Genomic DNA, 21,699 nt, shown 5'->3' on the forward strand with positions numbered 1-21,699 from the left:
AACCCCATTACAAATTATTTTGTGCTTGGTCTTAAACTTTAATAGCAATAAAGTTGAATATCTGTCTCTCTGAAGAATCCCTCTAAATAATCTTGTTTTGTGGGTGGTCCATCATTTTATATATAACTGTCTGTAGCTGTCACTTGAATGCTTCAGGGCACGTTGAGTTCAGCATATCCTAGACTTGAACTCTTCTAAGTCTCTCCTGTCCCACACCCCCAGGTCCTCTTCCAAATTTCTCAACTCAGAAGGTGGTAAGAGCATCTGTCCATTATCATTTCAAATGTTATCTGCTATTTCCTAGGCATCGTGCTAAGAATTGGGATGAAAATAGATGTGATCTAGTAAGTGCTATAGCTGTTACACAACTAAATAAATGTGAAAAGTAGACAGTTATGAATTATGATAATGCTGTGAGTTTAATTATACAGATCCAGATCTGGGAGTCAGCCCCTGCATCTTGTCACTAACCAAATGCTGATAATTTTACGTCTAGTTCTGTCAAATATCTCCTCCTCTGTCTACCGTGTTATTGTCCTTGTAGTCTAAGATGCATCTAAGATGCGTCCTTGTAGTCTAAGAAGTCTTGGTGTCCTTGCTTCTACCATTATGACCTTCCCTTCTTGCTGTAGCCAGACATAACTTCTTAAAACTTAAATCAGATTATTCCCCCCCTTCAATGGTTTCCTAAATGCTTTTGCCAGTAAGAATTAAAATCCTTTAAAGAATAGTAGAAGACCTACATGAACTGATCTCTGTTAGCCATTCTCTTTCTCACCTCAAGCCTTCATCCATGCTGTCACATCCATTCTATCCCCCTGACCCCCCACTACACACACACTCTTATTTAATCTCTGTTCATCTCTTAAGATTTCACTTCAAATATCCATCCTTTCCTCAGATTCTTTTGCCAAATGCAGAAACTAGGTCCATCCTCCTGATTTACACTTATAAGGGCTTTGGTGTTTTCCTTCATAGCATCCATAACACAATTTGTAATTTTATATTTATTTCCATTATTATTTGCTTATGATCTTTCTCAGTAGATCATAAGGTCTTTGAGGCTAGGGACTGTCCTCTTTTGCTCACCATTATTTACACTTTACCTAATATAGTACCTTCCTAATAATAGGTACTCAGTAAATATTAGTTGAATGATTAGGTAAATTAACAATTAACAAATACAGTGGATTTAAGAAAGTAAGGTAGACTTCTACTCTGATGACTTTTCTTGTTAATACTATTATTTAAAAGTTTAGTGAAGGAGATTAAGACGAGTGACTTGGATTCAGAATTTTAAACGTAAATATTGCTGATACTGACTACATTAAGAAGTTGATACTGTTAGGGAATTTTAGTTAGAATGTTAAAGCAGTAACTCGTTTTGATCACAAAGAACTCATTATTTGTACCATGGTATATTTGCTAAGTTTTAACCCTTAGAAGTGATGATTGTGTTTGAGATGTCTACTAGCAGATATATGCACTTTATGTTTTGCTCTTTCTCTACTTCATGTAGGTTCAGTTTGATCGTTACCTGTCAGCCCCAGACAGCTTGCTGATGCCACAGCTGAGCTTTCTCCTAAGTGCTACGGTGAAGTAAGTATTTTTTGTTTGTTTGTTTCAACTTGTTGGTAAAGATTCATATATTTTTAAAAATACCAAGCACATTTCTTAGAAAAAATTTACATTGAATAGTAGATTTACCATTGAAGATCTATAGTAACCAACCTTGTTTTATGTCTGAGCACCCCTAAAGAGTTGGCCTGACCCTGTTCATACTTATTGCTTGCATGTATACAGCTCCAAAATCTCTATTCAGTGAATGGTTTATAAAATGAATGTGAATATAATTGGATGTGTATAACCATATGTCAGAATGACATTTAAAATGTTATGGAAGATGAATAATATATTAATTGTGCAGTGCAGATGAACTACTTTATAGATTTTTTTGGATCTGGAGATATATTTTTAATTGTTCAGTATCATGTATTTATGAGGAATGTGAGACAAAGAACTATACATTAAAATCTTAGAATGTTACGGTTAGAAGAAACAGTTGATATTGTCTGACTTTCTTGATTATAAGGAAGATATTGACAAATTGACACCCAGTTGTGTATTAAATGCTTCCTATATAACAGGCAAGGACTAAGATTCAAAAGACATCTGCCCTGTCTGCATGGAGATTATAGTCTGTTGGATCAGTTAGACATGCGAACAGGTATTTATATTAAAAAGGAAGGAAAGAATCAAACTTGAAGAACGTATTTCAGTTGTCTGCAGGGATGCAGCAGCACAGAGCGGTGGCTGGCACGTTTGTTTTCTCTTGTTCTGGAGGGTAGGTCTATGGCAGTCAATAAAGTAACGAGGCAGCTTTTGGCTCAACATGCAGAAAAATTGGGTCTCAAATAGAATTGGCTGGAAATGGGATGGACCATTTTTTTCTCAGGCATAGAGTTAGGGAATTTTCCCATATTACGTGTAGTTAGAGTGAATGATTTTAATTTTTATTTCATATTTTATTATCCTGTATCGTATAAAGATCTTATACTATCTACATAACTGGAATTCTTTTTTTTTTTTTTAAAGATTTTATTTATTTATTTGACAGAGAGAGAGAGATCACAAGTAAGCAGAGAGGCAGGCAGAGAGAGGGGGGAAGCAAGCTGCTTGCTGAGCAGAGAGCCCGATGTGGGGCTCGATCCCAGGACCCGGAGATCATGACCTGAGCTGAAGGCTTAACCCACTGAACCAGCCAGGTGCCACTACATAGCTGGAATTCTAAAGACCTGAGAGACTATAAAAGGAACTCCATTATGCCATGGCTCAAATTGTGTGTGTTTCTTGAATTATTTTTTTAAATGAATACCTATAGGTCCTTTAGATTTAACCACACGTTTCAGTCTTAGTATTTGAGTATTGAGTTGTTTGGGGCATCAATAAATTTGAAACATACTGTTATTCTTTTCATAATATGCCAGTTGAGGGGAAATTTTAATGTGTTTTATAAAGGATGGCATGTAGCCCAGATGACATAAAGGAGAAAATGGACGGATTTGGCTATAAAACAGTTTTTGATTTTTTTTTTCCACAAAAGGCAACAATATAAACTAAGTTAAAATACAAACAGTAATGTGGAACAATATTTGCAAGTTATGTAACACACAAGTTATCCTTGATACGTTATCCTTAATATAGAACAAAATCCTGCAAATCAGGACAAAACAGAAAAACGGGCACTGTATATTTGGACAGTTCACAGAAGAAATGCAAATGGCGAGTAAATATATGAGAACATACTAGTAAAAAATGCAAATGTAACAGCATTGAGAATTTCTGCATATTAGATTACTGACAATAAAAAGTTTGTTATGTGTTAATGGGAAGGGTCTGGGAAAATGGAGATTATTTCATATGCTGTTGATGAGAATATAAATTAGTACAATCCTTTTAGAGGGTAATTTGACAGCATTCATCAAAATTTTAAAAACGTATGTCCTTAAATTCAGGAATACTTCTCAATAGATTTTTACCCCCCTTTTGTAAACTTTAAATAATAGTTTAAACTTCTAGAACTAGCAATGGGATTAAGCACTTTCTATGACTGTATCTGAATTCTTTATCTGTGAGGACTCCTCAGATTCTGTAAAGCTTAAATGATATTTCAAATCGGATTTTTGTCTTCTATTACTGCAGGATTTCAGTTTTCCATTTACTGTTTTTGTCTTATTGATTAACAATAATAATATAAATTTTGTTGTTAACAGCCAAATGAACATAGTTTTTGGAATATTGTCTTAAAATCTAAATTTTTAATTAGTATTTTGTTTTTATAGTATGTACCTAACATCCCGTTACAAATTCTAATATAGTGACATTTAAGAATTGAGAAATGCATGTAAGTAATAATAGGACAACTAAGAGAAATTGGTTACTACCTATAACTAACACTTTTCTCATTCAGAAAATTTCTAAGATGTTATTTGCAAAGTATTCTAAAATTAAAGTGTAACCTGTGAATACATTTTCAGAAGAAAAAAAATGTATCAATTTGGCTACTTATTTTAAAAATCAGGGCTGCTTTGAAAATAGGACATTTTACACAATGAAATTAGATTCACCATGAAAGCAGACTTTCTAACTGCTTTTCCTCCTTTCTTTGATTGATGGCTTTTTCTTATTTTCAAAATTAACTTTTATCCTTATTTCTGCTACTGTATAGGCACAGTATTTATTTGATCTTATTTCTGAAGCATTTGAGACAATAGGACAGAACTTTTATTCAGTTAAATTTTGAACCTTTTCAGAATGATAATTCACTTTTAACCAAAATTTATTTCAGGTTTTTATGTCACCAATTTCTTTTCTATTCATATTTTATTTAAAATGTCTGTTGTTTCTTTGAAGTAGATCTTTCAAATGTAAAATGCTCTTTTTTAATCGTTTTAAAATTTTGTTAATATTCTGCTCTCCTGCACTTTACTATTGCTGCCGTACCTTTGGGACACCTATCACTCTTGTCTCCCTTCTCTTTGTCTTAGAGTGTGACTGCTTTTCAAGAGAGATTTTGATTAAATGCCTCAGCCTTGAAATAAACTATTGAATAAATTTAAGTAGCCAGGAAGCAAAGTTGTATAGAAAATGAAGAAAAGGGAAAGAAAATAGTTTTAAGGAATTCTTCCTTACTTTCTTCCTTGGGGTGAATTAGAAGGGTGTGTTCTTTTTTCAGTGCCAAACTCCAATATTCACCTTTCGGTGGTGTAAATACAGAGATTGGATTACAGAAACCACAGTTAAAAATACATAAGTTGTTCTCAGTGGCTTTTCTTGATGATTCAGAATTATGTATATGAGGAGTTTAAGAAATAAAGAAAATTATAGATGCTTCCTAAAGTGAGCATAGTAGAAATTGGATATGATTTGAGAACTCTTGTTCAGGAATCTTCCTCTATTATATATACTAGGAAAATAATGTAATGATTAAGAAATAATGCCTTTAAAGGAAATTTTTTTAAAGAGGTAGACAGAATAATTTTTCTTTTTCCTCTTTTCTTAACTGCCTCTTTTTAAGCCACCCATATTAACCATCATCAGTACCTGTATCAACAAAAATAAAGTACGTTTGGGGGGAAAATAGGACTGCTAGGGAAAGAATAGCTACTGGAAGCCTGTGAGCTGAAAAATAACTGGAGCTTGCACAATGCTTTATGGACTTCAGAAAGTCCAAGCCTTAAAAGCAGGGTTATTGTAGTCCTACAGTAAAGACTATTTTAGACTCAAAGAAGCTCAAAAACAAACTCTAAAAGATCATGCTGATCTTTAACTAAATTAAGTGCCTTCCCAAACAAAACTTAGCACCCTTAAGGATGACAACAAATACAAGCAACAGTGTAGCATTTATAATTCAATAAAAAATTACTTAGGTGAAGTAGTAGGAAAATATGAACCAAAACTAGAAAAAAATATCTATCCATAAAGAACAGACTGACAAAAGACAATTTATAGAACTAGCAGGTAAAGTCTTCGAGATGGCTGTTTACAGTGTGTTCAGGGACTTAAAGGAAAACGTTATTATACCGAGAGGAAAAAATAAGGAGTTTAACAAAATGAGAATTCTATACCCAAAAAGTATCCTATCTAAAATGAAAAATTAACAGAGTAGGCATAACTGTCAGTGGACACCTACAGAGAAAGGTCAGCCTGAAAGAGTATAGTAGAAACCATCCAAACTGAAGCACAGATAGAAAAAAATTAAATACTAGAAAAAGTTGGAGAGTCTTAGTGAATTGTGAGATAATATTAAACAATCTCAAGTAGGTGTAACTGGAGTGTCATAGTGAAATTTGAGTCAGAAAAAATTTGAAGAACTAAAACAGCTTTTTCCAAATGTGATAGAAAACATGAACCCACAGACCCAAGAAGTTAAATAACCCAACAGAGAAGACCATAATCCAATTACTGAAAACCAGCGATAAAGAGAAAAATCTTGAAAGTAGCCAGAGAGAAAAAGACATATTTTTTGAAGGGAATAATGGTAAGCATTACTGACTTCTTGTTATAGATAGCACAAACCAGAAGACAATAGAATATCATCTTTAAATATCTACTTTGATAGTGTATTCATCAAAAATACCTTTCAAACTGAAAGAGCAATAAATAAATTTTGAGGTAAAAAAAGCAGAGAGGATTTATCGCTAGTATACTGCACTGTAAGAAAGGATAAAAGAAGTCCTTCAAGCTGAAGGGAAAGAATACCAGAAGAAAACTCACAGAGAAATAATGAGCACAGGAAATACTAAGTGTAAAAGATAGTTGACCATTTAAAACAAAAATACAGTGAATTTTGGGATTTTAACACATAGAAATAAAATTTATGACAACAAATGCACAAAAGATGGAGTGGGAGGAAAGTAGAAATGTACATTTATGATGTTATAAGGTTATTATATATTTTTTTAAAGATTTTATTTATTTATTTGACAGAGAACACAAGTTGGCAGAGAGGCAGGCAGAGAGAGAGAGAGAGAAGCAGGCTCTGCACTGAGCAGAGAGCCCGATGCGGGTCTCGATCCCAGGACCCTGGGATCATGACCTGAGCCGAAGGCAGAGGCTTTAACCCACTGAGCCACCCAGGCGCCCCTTATATAATATTTTTGAAGGTACATTGTGAACCTTGCAGCCAGCTCTTGGACAAAAATCATCTAACATGTCCGTGGATAAGATAGAATGCTAAAAAACAATCATATCAAAACAAAGCAGAAAAGGAAAAAGAACAGATAGGACAAATATTAAAAAAAAATAGCAGGATGACAGACTTAAATTCAGCCTTATAAATAACTGTATTAAATGTAAAAGACACACACACTCCAGATAAAAGGCAGAGCTTCTTAGATTAGATGAAGCAGCATGGCCCAACTGTCTGCTATCTGTAAGAAATCCACTTTATATGTAAGGATACAAATACTTTAAGAGTAAAAGGATAGTAACAGATACACCATGCAAATACTAATCAGAATAAAGCTAAAGTAACTATATTAATATCAGAAAAATTAGACTGCAGGACAGATACCAAAGGTGAGGTACATTTTATAATAATAATAGAATCAGTTTATGAAGAAGATATAATTACCTTAGATACGTGCAACTAATAGCAGAGCTTCAAAAACCAAGCAGTATAAGCTCAAAGAATTGAGGAAGAATAGATCCACTGACAATTGTTAAGTAGATATTTCAACACTGCTATCTTAGTAGTTGATAGAAAAAGTAGACAAAAACCGAGTATGGTGTAGAAGAACTGAACAATGCCACTAATCAGCTCAACCTAATAGAAGGATATAGAATAGGGGGAAATTGGAAGGGGAGGTGAACAATGAGAGACTATGGACTCTGAAAAACAATCTGAAGGGTTTGAAGAGGTGGGGGGGTGGGATGTTGGGGGAACCAGGTGGTGGGTATTAGAGAGGGCACGGATTGCATGGAGCACTGGGTGTGGTACAAAAAACAATGGATACTGTTATGCTGAAAATAAATTTAAAAAATGATTAAAAATAAATAAACAAGGGCCATAGAGCCATTTAAGCAAAAAAAAAAAAAAAAGAAGGATATAGAATACCACACACAACTATAGAATGTAACGTTCTTTTCGATTGCATTTGAAACACTCACCAAGCTAATGTAAGAATGAGCAAAAAGGAACTAAAAAAAATATAATCCACTAGTGAATATTTCCATCTATGAACATGGTATGCTCATTTATTCAGATCTTATAGAATTTTCAATACAGTTTTGTAATTTCCTCATATAATCTTCTCTATTATCATTTTTATTCCTAGGAAATAATTGTGACAATTATGATAAGATCTTTTATTTTCCATTACCTGTTCTAATTAGATATTGCTGGTATATAGGAAACATACTAAATTTTGTATGGTAATTTTGAGTCTGGCCAAGCAACTAAACTCTATTTTAGTTTTTTTTTTTTTTTTTTTTTTTTTTAAGATTTTATTTATTTATTTGACAGAGATCACAATTAGGCAGAGACACAGGCAGAGAGAGAGGAAGGGAAGCAGGCTCCCCGCCCAGCAGAGAGCCTGATGCCAGGCTCGATCCCAGGACCCTGAGATCATGACCTGAGCCGAAGGCAGAGGCTTTAACCTACTGAGCCACCCAGGCACCCCTGAAGATTTTATTTTTTTAAATAATCTCTACACCCATTGTGAGGCTTGAACTCTCACAACCCCAAGATCAGGAGTTGCACGCTCTTCTGACTGAGCCAACCATGTGCCCCTAAGATATGCTTTACAGTGAGTGACAGAAAACTGACCTGAGTTGGAAAATTGACTTGATCCATTGTGATGTTTTTGATGTTTGTGTTAATGTTAAAAAAAAAAATCAAAATTCTTTAACCGATCTATTATTTATAAATATATTACCATCTTTTCTTTTTAGTTTTTCAGGCTTAAATTGTTAATGACTTCTCTTCTGTGGTGCATTTGATTGCACTCTTAGTTATGGTTCTGTAATAAAGCTCAATTTTAGTGATCACAGAGCCTGAATGTTGAAATAAGCTATTTTTAGAAATCCTGGGTTTATGGTAATGATGAAAGTTGTGTCATGTTGTTATGGCAACCAAAATCTTAAAGTACTGATTAATGACAAGCTCACTGATTCTGTAAGTAAGCAGTTCATTCTTATCACAGCTAAAGGCTTTAAATAATTATTTAAAATGTTTCATGAACATGTTTTAAAATGGGTGATATCTCCATTTAGTTATATATTAGTCTTTATTGGTATTTTTGAGATTTATAATACTAAATTTTTAGGACATTGTGATGTTTGTAACAGGAAAAATCGAATTTCTTAATGCATGGTATTCTGATCCATAAGAAAAGTATTGCCCTTCTGTACAATTTTATAACATCCTCATCTTCTCCTCCTTCAATTTTTTTCTTTTTTCCAGCAGTTAATTAACTACATGACTGTTATCCTTGATACATGATACACTGGTATAGCAAACTCCTTTCTAAATGTGAGAAAGACTTTCTGAAACTTGGAAAATAGGGCAAATTGGTCTGGGAGAGCAGTGTGTCCTTTCTGTGTCACACTGAAGCATTGTTAACAGGCCCCTCGAGAATTATTTAATTACTTGGGGGGATGTTTCATAGTTTGATGCTCTGCTTATTGTTGATTAAAGGCCCCATGCTTCCTAATGTCCTGTGTATTTTTTTGCTCCGTAGGACATTAACTCGTTCTGTGTCTAACCTGTTTCTATTCTAACCTTCCTTTCCAAATGCCTATAAATGACCAGTTCCTCAAAATGTTCTGTGAACTATCTTTACATCTTAATGTTTCCTATGAAAGAGTTATAAATTTTTGACATTCTTTCATTCTTTGTATGAATCAAGTTTTTATTTTTTAAAAAAGTTCTGTTTACACTATGATGATTATTATTAAACTGTCCAGAGGCCAATAGAGCACCACCTAATAAATTACTACTTATGAGATTTTATGGTAGTAAAGAGATCAAGAAAGTTAATGGTCTAACTTTATAGATACCATAGCTTACTTCAATTTTTTTTTCCCTTTCAGCTGGCCTTTTTGCATATTCTTTGGTCATGTGAAAAACAGGACCTGTCTTTAGATTTTAACCTCCAGAAATAATTCTAAGCAATGTCTACAGTAGCCAGACTATGGAAAAAGCCCAGATGTCCATCAATAGATGAATGGATAAAGAAGATGTGGTACACATACACACACACACACACACACACACACACACACACCACGAATATTACTCAGCCAGAAAAAAAAAATTTACCATTTGCAATATTGTACATAGAACTAGAGGGTATTGTGCTAAGCAAAATAAGTCAATCAGAGAAAGACAATTATCATATGATTTAACTCATATGTGGCATTTAAGAAACAAAATAGAAGAGCATAGCGGAAGGGAGGGGAAAAAAGGTAAGAGGAAATCAGAGAGGGAGACAAACCATAAGAGACTTAACTCTAGGAAACAAACTGAAGGTTGCTGGGACAGGGGGTTGGATGGAGTGATGGGGTAATTGGATGCATTAAGGAGGGCACTTGATGTAATGAGCACTGGGTGTTATATACAACTGATAAATCATTGAACTCTCTCTCTGAAACTAATAATATATGATATGTTAATTAATTGAATTCAAATGGAAAAAAATAATAATTTTAAAAGTACTCTCCATCCAGCAGCTCTGGACTTGGCCGTTACTGATCAAAATACAGAGTGTAGATCTGAGGTGGATGCCCATGCTAGCACCGGTGCTCAGCATAGACCACTAGAAAACAGTACTGCTTTTATCCCTGTCTGTACACGAGTTGATCCGTGGATGAGCACATTCCAGGTTTTCAGAAGCACATGACTGACATGATTTGTTAGTGATTTTAAATGTAGTTAGAGAATACTTGAAACTTCCATTTTGAACATTGATTATTTGTCACTATAATGATTCATCATTATTCGAGACTCTGTATTTCTTAAATGATACTAGTGAATAATTTGGGCCAAGACACCAGGCAGGCAGGCAGGCAGACAGATATACAGATACACGCATACTTTTTAAGATAAAAGCTACATACTAATTGCATAGTAATTAGCACAATAAATAAAGAGGAGGAGATAGTAAAATGGCAAGAAAGTAAAACTTTCAACATCTCAGATTTGTATATAAATGTAAAAATATTTATATACAAATAACTGGTATGCTCCCTATAAATCATTATTTAAGGAACCCAATTCCCCCAAATAACATGTATGTATACAAATGTGTATATGTGTGTATATGTGATGTATGCATATGTATGTGTATAAATAAATAGGCACACAGAGGGTTTTTTTTTTTTTTAAATTAGCAGGTCATTAAAACACTTTCAATCCAATGGAGTAATTTAAGAGCAAGAAGTACCCTGTAAATATTATCAGTCTCAATATTTTGCCTTATGGTAGTGAAGTTAGTCCTAGAAAGGTTAAATAACTTGTTCAAGGCAACAGTAATTAAGTGGCAGAGCTTCAACTAGAGTCAAGGTCTTCTGACAGTGATGTCACTCACTGTTCCATTTGATCTCTACTATATATAGTTCATTAGAAAAAAATTACTGAATGTGAGTGTGTGGACCTATACCTGGCTTTGGTAGTGATAGGTAGTGATAGTGAACTCTTAAATTTGTAGAGAAATGTAGAAAATCATTATTAGTCGCAGTTCTTGCTCTTTACAGTTTGGATTTGACTCTGATTCACTTTGGAGAATTTCTCTTCCCATTGCCTTTCTGTCCTGGTTGGCTTTAGCAGCTAGCTGACAGGCCAGGAGGAACAGTCGTTTTGCCTTTCTTTATTCACCCCACTACATGAAAGACTTCTTTTCTCCATGAGCTTTGGTATGTCTTACTTTGTTCTGCACAACTGTGTTCATTTTTTAATCCCTTCCCTATCTTGGTAGCTTCCTAAACTGAGGAACAGAATGAGAAACCCTGTACTATCAAACACCAAAATTGAAAATAAATTATAAACTCCTATTTGGTCTTATTGGCTTGATTTTATTTATTTATGTCTTAGCAGTATTGCCTTATTCTGATTTCTCCATTGCAGATTTATAATGAATTTTCTGTTGCATTGTGAGTTGTAAACATTTGCAAGCTAGTTTAGCTTATAAACAGAAATGTGCCCTGGGTTACAACTAAACTGCAATAAATTTAAAATTTTTTATCATTGGGACTTGGGAATAAAACTTAAAATTTATTCAGATGTTTCAGCAATCCTTTCTACATTTACCAGTTACTGTGGACTTTTTAAAATTATATTTAACATTTATTTTTGTACCATATTCTGATTTTAAACTTCTTGTGGGAGGGAATAGCCTTGTCTCTTTGTATTCTTTATGTAGTATAAATAACACACTACATTTAGATTGAATATAGATCTTAGAATAAGAGGTGTAAGTAATGGATGCTTTATACCCCTCCCCTCCCCCAAAATCTGTCTTACCTCTTTAAGTAAAGACCAAAAAACGCTATGTCTAAAATTCATAATTTGACTAGTTGCAAAATGGGCATCAAATGTATACTTAACAGATTTTTAGAATATTAGTTTATAGTATTTTTCATCTATTTCATGTTTGGAAAATAATTTTGCATCATACTGATGCATTCATTATTATACTCAGTTAATTATAGGATTGATCAGTAATAGATCACAAATATCTCGAAGGCTCATCTGGTTAAGTACATTTCCAAACCAGTTTCTACCATCCTCCCTTCTAGTGAAAAGGTATGGTATGGCCAGTAGCATTACTCCACTCTCTTCAGAGAATTTACTCAGTGTAACTTCCTTCTATCCACTCTCATTCTGAAAGCTTTAGCAATTTGGGGGAAATGTCGAGTCGTTTCATCTCACCAAGAGTTTGAGGCCCCATCAGAACAGGGTGCTGATGACCTTAGATCATAAGTTTACTTTTTCCTCATTCTGTCCAATTAATTTTTATTCTTTCTTAGACCACAGATTCCAAATATCACTTCAGTCATGCACGTTCCAAAATGGAATAATTATTTCTAGCTCTGAGGATCAGGGAATGAGAGAGTACATTTTTTACTGAGAATTAAAGAGTATTTGAATGTGAGAGAGAAAGAAAAGCATCCTGGGCAAATAGAGGAATAGAGCAGAGGAATTCAGGTGAACAAAAGCAGGGGAGAGAGAACAGAAATTGTGTCAGACCTCAGGATCAGAGAGAGTTGTGATGTGGAAGATTCTATAACAGATTCTAAATGACAGGATGAGGGATTTCAACTTCCCAGAAACCAGAGAAACTCCTGGAAGGAAGGCCCTGGGTGAGGGAGAGACAAGATAATAGGTATGGTTTAGAAGGATTAACCTAACAGCAGTGCTTATAATAGGTCGAATGTGAAAAGACTAGAAGAGGGAAGATCAGATGGGAGCTTTTTTCTATACTCCATTGCAAGAGTTCGTTAGGGTCTGAACTGAGGTGATGCAGCGTGGTTATGCCACTGACAGAAATGAGAAACAACAACAAAATAGGTTTGGGAGTAAAGCTTGAAAGACGCATTTAAATTTAGTTGTAAAAATAGAACAGGTAGTGTTTTTGTCACTAGGCATAGTGATACATGAATAGAAGTAGTTGAGGATGGCAAGAAGTAAAGGTCATGAGAACATAGACTTGATGCAGATTTTATGAACCCCATGCTACTTTTTTCCAGCCAGATCTTTAAAAATTGGCTTTAGTTCATTTAAAACTTTTTATTCTCTTATGTGCTTATGTAGAAACGCTTTTTGTGGAAAATGCTGACTTGTTGGAGGCACGTGTCACTTTATTTTAACCCGGTAATATAAACAGATGAGAAATCTAAAATGTGGTTACTAGTGTAGGAGCTATAACTGAAAGGACAGTTTACTGTAAGTTATTCTGAGATTGGAAGATTTGATAAGTACGAATGATGATAAGCCTCTTTCGTTAAGGTTAATGTGTTACCAGTCACGTCTGCAAAATCAGGACATTGATGGCAGGTCAGTTTCTGTTGCTTGTCTAGCAACCCTGAAGATACAGCTGTGAACGAAACACAGTCCCTCCCTTCTGCAATAATAAATAATGAATATAAAAAAGTATGTTGGATCCCCAAACCAAAGTAAGTAACTTGTGTAGTTGTACAATGATTTTTTATAGTATGTATGTGGTAATTATGAAAATGAAATGTATTTGTTCAAATATGAAGCTTCTTGTAATTCTTAGTATTTTATTTTTGGATCATGTGTTCACATATTGTTTGTTTCGCCATAGAGAGCAGATCATAAAACAGTCTACAGAATTAGTCTGCAGAGCCTACAGTGAAGTGTATGCCGCCGTCATGGATCCAGTCAATGAATACAAAGATCCAGAGAGCATCCTCCACCGATCGCCACAGCAAGTGCAGACACTTCTCTCCTGATAATCTTATCTGAATGTGTTAGCATAATGGTGCATCCCTGAAACTTTAAAGGTTTTCTTGTTCCTTAGTCTGTTAATCTCCTCTTTGAAATTGGGTGGTTACGATTTTCTTTGTATCATAACATTGTAGGTCCCAATAATTTCTTTTCTTTGATCTCAGTACCATGGAAGTAAGGAATACAATCTTGACCTGAGTCAGGGTTGCTCTGTATCTGCTCCTTCTGTAGAGATGGTGTGTTCTCTGTGAGCCACCTCCCCAGCTCTGTAACTTTCTGGAATATAAATGTATGGGGGAAAGTCGTATGAAAGATTTGAGGGATTTTTATTTTACAACATTAGTTCTAAATGAATAATACATAAAAAAAAAAACTTGTCTAAACTTAAGAATTAATACGAAGATGGGACAGAACATCTTCTTACCTAAAGATTAAGTGGCTTTCTTATTAGTTATTCATGTGAGGAGACATATTTAAACCGAGGAGCAGAAATATACACTTAGCAAAAAGTGGGAAAAGAGAGAGAGAAGTAATTTAAACAAGGTGGACTTCACTCTGTGTATACCTGGACTGAATTCAAGGTGACGTTCAGCACTTCAAAAGGATTTTAGGTAGGGAGTCACCCTGTGTTGCGTGTAAGTCTAGTGTCTAATTATAGGTATTTGTTGTATAGTCTGAACTCTAAATCCAACCATCTACAGATTTTGTCTGGTGTTCAAACCAAAGAATAAGGATCTACTCTCACACCAGAGGAAAAATACAGAGTAGCAGTTGCTCACTGACAGTGCGTCTATCCTCCTGGTGGCCCTTCACAAGAATGATTTGGGCTCTGACTTTAGAACTTTACCTATGAGTAAGATTTAGAATCACTGTGTTTTTCAAAAAATAGATCTCAGTGTGTTTGATGTGACTTTACTCTGTTGGTAAGATTTCAAGGACGATTTTTATTAGCAAAATATCTTAATTTCTGATACAACTATAAAAAGAGGTGAGTACCTAAGTTATGAGAAAACTGAGGCATAGGGAAAAAATGGACAAGGCTAAAATATTTTGCAAATTAGTAAAACTAATATTTATGTAATATATAATATTTAACACATTGTTATTTACAGAACATGGCTTATTCATGTATCTGAAATTTTAATTGTTTATATTAATATGATTCTTTTGGAGTAAGAGCAGTTATTTATCACTTCTTTTGGTGTAAATCTGTGCTTTTAGTCTTTTTCCTTCAATGAGTATATGTGGTATATAAAAGATAGAAAATAAAGTATGATATAAATCAAGAACTTAAATTTTATATAATTTATTTCTACCATGAGAAAAGATTGCTACCTTATTGATGAATCCCTTTGTTTTCTTGGAAAAAAGTGTATTGGGCTTTTTACACACAGTTTTCTCAAAATACTAAAATTATTTCTAGAACAGTGATAATTGAAGTACATTTTTATATATCTCATCAGTGTGTTTTTAGAAAATGTACTACAGAAAAGGAAGTACTGTGTAGGACCAAATTGAGATAACCAGTATAAGACTGATGAGCAGAATGTGTTGTGAATATTATCTTGAGTACTACATCAAAATAAAAGATTTTAAGTGCTAATTCATGGACACAACCCTTATATTTGCTAGATACTTCCTGGTTTGTGTTTTGAGCTGTTTTGTTGTGGCATAAATATAACCTTAGCTAGAGAATACATGTGAGCCTTTTCTCAAAGAAAGGTATTTGCCTCACAAAAACCTCTCATTAAATTCTTCTCTTTCTTTCTTTGCACCTGAACTTGAACAGGTGAATATTACCTGAGAAAAATCACATAAGTGGACTGAATGACTTTTTAAATTCATGATCACAGTCTTCAAATGGCACTCAGTATTGCTTTGTAGTTTACTTTGTCTCTTTGCTAAACTCACCTCTCCACTTTTCAAGAAGACTTTTCTGCCCTCACTCTAAGTTAATGACCCTCATAATTTATAGAGAAAATAGAAGCTGTTAGATTAATCTCCCTTACTTCCCCACCTTCAAATACTCATCTTCTCCATCTTTCCTATAGAAATTGCAAAAATGATTTTTTATGAAGTTACAAACATAGAAATTATCATTTAAAGTCATAATTTTATAAAAATTATAAGTATCTTTTCTGGAGGTGAAAATTATAACTGATTTTTAAAAATTCACTGTAGGAATTGAACAGATTTGAACAATTGATAAAAAGAATCTGCAAATATGAAGTTAGGCCAGTGGAGATTATCCAGTCGGAGGAACAGAAAGAAAAAAAGGATGGAGGAAAAAGAGAAAAAGAAAAAGAAACAAAGGATGAAGATGAATAGGGCGTCAGAGACCTGGGGGATATTATCAGCAATATTCACTCAGTGGGTGTTTCAGAAGGAAAAGAGAGGGAAAAGGGCGCCTAAAGAGTATTTGAAGAACTATTTGTAGGAAACTTTACAAGTTTGTTGGAAAGTTTAATATATACACATTTAAGAAGTTAACCAAGCCCATGCAGAGATACACACCAAGACACATCACAATCAAATTATCAAAAGCCAAAGTCTAAGAGGGGAACTTGAAAGCAGCAGGAAAGATAACTGATCGTGTACATGTGATTTACAATCATGATTCTCATCAGAAACCAGAGAGGCCAGAAAGCATTAGATGATATATTCAGAGTGCTGGAAGAACAAAACCATTAACTTAGAATTATATAGCCAGCAAAACTGCCTGTGAAAATATAGACAAAATTGAGACAGTTCAGAATACACGAAAACTATCACACCTGCCTTAAAGGAATGTTAAAGGTAGTCCTTGTGGCTGAGGGGCACCTGGCTGGCTCAGTTGGTAAGCATCTGCCTTCAGGATCGAGCCCTGCATTGGGCTCCCTGCTCCATGGGGAGCCTACTTCTCCCTCTACCTCTGCTCCTCCCCCTGCTCATACACTATCCCCCCAATAAATAAATAAATAAATATCTTTTAAAAAAATAAAAGTAGTTGTTGTGGCTGAAATGAAAGGATACTAGACAGTCACTGTCGACACAGAAATAAAGAATAGCAAGGAAATAGAGGACTTGTGCAACACTGTAAACCAGCTGGACCTAACAGACATCTACGGAACACCACCTAGCAGCAGAGTACACGTTCCTTTCAAGTCCGTGTGCTGCATTCTCCAAGGCAGACCGAATGTTAAGCCACAATTCAAGTCTCGGTTAATTTAAAAAGACTGAAATCATACAAAGTAACTTTCCCAACTACAATGGCACAAAATTAGAAACCAATGACCGAGGGAAAATAAATATGGAAATTAAACAATATATATACTCTTAAATAACCAGTGGGTTAAAAAGGAAGTAATAAAGGAAATTAGAGAAAACTTTGAGATGAATGAAAATTTGGTATAAAACAGCATACCAATACTTAGGGTATGCAACAAAAACAGTGCTCAGAAGAAAATAGCCTACATTAAGAAATAAACTAACCTAAACTTACACCTTTAAAAAACTAGAAATAAAGCAAACTAAACTGAAAGCAAGAAGAAGGAAATAAAGATTATGGCAGAATACAGATAAAATAGCATTTCAGTGAATGGATGTGCTAGCCATTCTGTAATCCATGTAGAGATGTGTTTGAATACACATGTCAAAAAGTGAAAAATAACCTCTGTTAATTGGTATGATAAAGCCAGAAAAGGCAACATCAGAAAATCATAGTTCGGTATCCCTTATGATTATGAATGCAAAATCCTCAACAAAATACTAACAAGAATATCCAGCAACATATTAAAGGATTATATGCTAGGACTCAGTAAGTTTGTCCTAGGAATGCAAGAACAGTTTAACGTCTAAAAATCAATCAATGTACTATACCGTGTTAATAGAGTAAATAATAAACATGATTACCTCGATGCAGGGAAAGCTTTTGATAAAACAAAACACTCAGCAGATTAGGAATAGAAGGGAACTTCCCCGAACTGACAAAGGACACTTAGAAAAATCCACATCTAACATTGTCTGAAAGCTTTCCCCCCTAAAATCATGAATGAGATAAGGTTGTATAATCTTGCCACTTCTATTCCACATTGTACTAGAAATTATACCCAGAGAAATCAGATAAGACAAATAAAAGATAGATGGAAAAGAAAGAAGTAGAACTATGTCCTTTTGAAGACAGTATGAGCATGTATATCTATCATATGTTTATCTACCTATCTATATGGTCATATATGTATTAGAACCAATAAGCAAGTGAAGCGACATTGCAGTATATAGGCCAGTATGCAAAAATCTGTTGTATTGCTGTACACTAGTAATGAACAATCTGAAAAAGTAAGAAAACAGCCCCATTTACAATAGCATCACAAAGAATAAAATACTTAGGAATAGATTTAACCAAGCCAGTGATATACTTATCCACTGCAAACTACAAAACATGGGGAGGGTATGTGCTATGGTGAGTGCTGAGAAGTGTGTAAACCTGGCGATTCACAGATCTGTACCCCTGGGGATAAAAAGATAGGTTTATAAAAAATAAAAAATAATAAAAAAAAACATGGTTGAAAGAAATTAAAGGTGGTCTAAGTAGATGGAAAGACATTTCATGTTCATAGCGAGGAAATAGAGGACTTGGACAACTCATGCATCCATTGTCATGTGAGTTTTTTACAAAGCTGCCAAGTCCTGTCAATGGGGAAAGAATAATCTTTTTAGCAAATGACACCAGAACAACTTGAAATCCACAAGGAATGAGATTGAAGTTGGGGGCGCCTGGCTGGCTCAGTCAGTTGAGTGTGAAACTCTTGATCTCAGGGCTGTGGTTGAGTCCCACGTTGGTTGCCGTGATTACTTTTGTTTTGTTTGATCTACAGTAATCTTTTTTTTTATTATGTTGTCACCATACAGTTCGTTAGTTTTTGATGTAGTGTTCCATGATTCATTGTTTGTGTATAACACCCAGTGTTCGATGTAATAACGTGCCTTCCTTAATACCCATACCAGGCTGACCCATCCCCCCACCCCCCTCCCCTCTGAAACCCTTAATTTGTTTCTGGGAGTCCATAGTCTCATGGTTTGTCTCCCCCTCCCGATTCCCCCCTCCTTCATTTTCCTTCCTTCTTGTAATATCCTCCATGCTATTCCTTATGTTCCACAAATAAGTGAAACCATATGATAATTGACTTTCTCTGCTTGACTTAATTCATTCAGCATAATCTCCTCCAGTTCTGTCCATGTTGATGCAAAAGTTGGATATTCCTCCTTTCTGATGGCTGATTAATATTCCCTTGTATATATGGACCACATCTTCTTTATACATTCATCTGCTAAAGGGCATCTCTGCTCTTTCCACAGTTGGACTGTTGTGGATATGCTGCTATGAACATTGGGGTGCACGTGCCCCTTCTTTTCAGTATATCTGTATCTTTGGGGTAGATACCCCAGTAGTGCTATTGCTGAGTCGTAGGGTAGCTCTATTTTAAATTTTTGAGGTCTCTCCACAGTTTTCCAAAGTAGCTGTACGAACTTGCAGTCCCACCAACAGTGTAAGAGGATTCCCTTCTCCACAACCTCTCCAACATTTGTTGTTTCTTGCCTTGTTAATTTTTGCCATTCTAACTGGTGTAAGGTGGTATCTCCCTGTGGTTTTGATTTGAATTTCTCTGATGGCTAATGATGATGAACATTTTTTCATGTGTGTTAGCCATTTATATGTCTTCTTTGGAGAAGTGTCTGTTTATGTCTTCTGCCCATTTTTTGACTTGATTATTTGTTTTTTGGGTGTTGAAGGTGAAGAGATTACTTAAAAATAAAATCTTAAAAAAAAGATTGAAGTTGGAGCATATTCGTGACATATACAAAAATTAACTCAGAATGGGTCAAAGTTCTCAGTGTAAAAGTTAAAAACTGTAAAACTCTCAGAAGGAAACATAGGTACAAATCTTTGTGACCTTGTTTTAGGCAACAAGTTTTCACCTTTTATATTATACAGATTTTTATGCAGAGTCACATAATAATGTTGAGTACTTGGAGGTCAGCTTATTTTTCCTATTTAGTTAAATATACTGCTTAGATGATAATATAAATAACTAGGTCTACATATGGTTACTTTAGGGCTATAATCGTACTTAAGCACACTTATCTTGAAAATATGTATTTATTTCCCCTTAGAAAGTGCTTTTGGAGATAGATGATGTAATTATGTATTTTCACATCCACACATGAAATGACTATAAGTTGTCTAAGAAATGAATATAAAAATCATTTAACAATAGCATGCTCATCTGTCAAATCCAACTAACATTAATGTTAAAAACTTTACTAGCACTTACAATTTAATAAGTAAAAATAAATGGTACTAAGCTTATGAAAATAAGGGAAAATTGTTGGTAGGACCAAAAATATCATATAAAATATTTGCTTGCTTCGAGAGGATATATCATTGTTTGACAAAGTATTTTTTCATTGTATATTTTATTTTATTTTTTTAAAGATTTTATTTATTTATTTGACAGACAGATCACAGGCAGGCAGAGAGAGAGAGAGGAGGAAACAGGCTCCCCACCGAGCAGAGAGCCCAACGCGGGGCTCGATCCCAGGACCCTGAGACCATGACCCGAGCCAAAGGCAGAGGCCCCAACCCACTGAGCCACCCAGGCGCCCCCATTGTATATTTTAAACAGTTAAAGTCCCAGCCAATCTAGGAGTTTCAAAGCTAATAGCTTTGCTACCAGGATACTAATTTACTTGAATATTCTCTTTATTTCCATCAATGTCAAGATCTGAAATTCCACTGGAGCGAGCATTATTTTTTGCCTACTAAAAGCAAAATGACAAGAAACAAGAGTTGTTTCTCTTGTGCAAGCCAGCATCAAAAGTTAGATCTCGTGTGTTGAGATGCCACGAGCCCTCCTAAGGGGTATCAAATGCATGAGCCTACTTTGGAGAATTCAGACGAGAGCTGACTGCTGTTTGCTATCCAGGCCTCAGACGGAGTATAAAATGGTAATGAGCAGAGCACTGAGGTTGAAGATGCATTTGCCTGAGAAGCCAAATCTTAAAAAGGAAATCAAAGATTTGGTTAGTATTCCACAGCCTTGCAATATGCACTTAATAGAAGACCAGGAATTTTTCTTGCTTGAAAACTGTATTAGCTCCTTTTCACAAAGATGTAGCAAAGCAAGCATTCAGAAGTCAGAAGGCTGCCGTTGCTGCCGTTAAAAACAACGAAAACAAAAACAGCATGTCAAGTTACCCTGCCTTTATTCTGAATCCTACCTACAAAGAGGAAATCACTTAGCCACTGAGTATTAACAGGTTAATGTAATGAATCATACAATAATAAATTATAATAGAGTTTGCAGAAACCCAGAAATGTGAATACACTCCTGTGGTTAACCTGTGATTCTGCTTGCACATGGTAAATCGTTAGCCATGGTGCTGCTCTTGGTAACCACAGGTTATCAGGGGCTGATGCAGAATTTGTATTGCTTCCTACTTTGTGTGTGATAAGAGTGGGATGAGGCTAGAGTTTTCTCTGTCATAAATTTTTATATATATGGGCACATTTCTGGATCTTGTTTGCATTCTTTTCATAGGTTTCCTTATTCCTGCACCAATAACATATATTTTAATACTATAACTTTATAATCTTAGCATGTGGTAGGATGGTCCATTTTGTCTTTTTCATCTAGAATGCCTCAGGCATTCTTGGCTTTTTCTCTTCCACTTCGATTTTAAAATCAGCT

The 21,699-nt window shown here is 34.8% G+C and overlaps 1 protein-coding gene across 1 annotated transcript in view; it reads left to right on the forward strand.

Annotated features, from left to right (window-relative positions):
• COG6 (component of oligomeric golgi complex 6) overlaps positions 1-15,255 on the forward strand; it is an 85,214-nt gene extending 69,959 nt beyond the window's left edge. The window contains exons 18-19 of the mRNA XM_032880121.1: positions 1,520-1,599; positions 13,827-15,255. Of these exons, the coding sequence (XP_032736012.1) occupies positions 1,520-1,599; positions 13,827-13,974 (228 nt within the window). The 3' untranslated portion in view covers positions 13,975-15,255. The remainder of the gene's footprint in view (positions 1-1,519; positions 1,600-13,826) is intronic.
• The last annotated feature ends 6,444 nt before the right edge of the window (positions 15,256-21,699 follow it).

Source organism: Lontra canadensis, unplaced genomic scaffold (genome assembly GCF_010015895.1).
Source record: "Lontra canadensis isolate GAN:19392208 unplaced genomic scaffold, GSC_riverotter_1.0 scaffold67, whole genome shotgun sequence".
NCBI lineage: Eukaryota > Metazoa > Chordata > Mammalia > Carnivora > Mustelidae > Lontra > Lontra canadensis.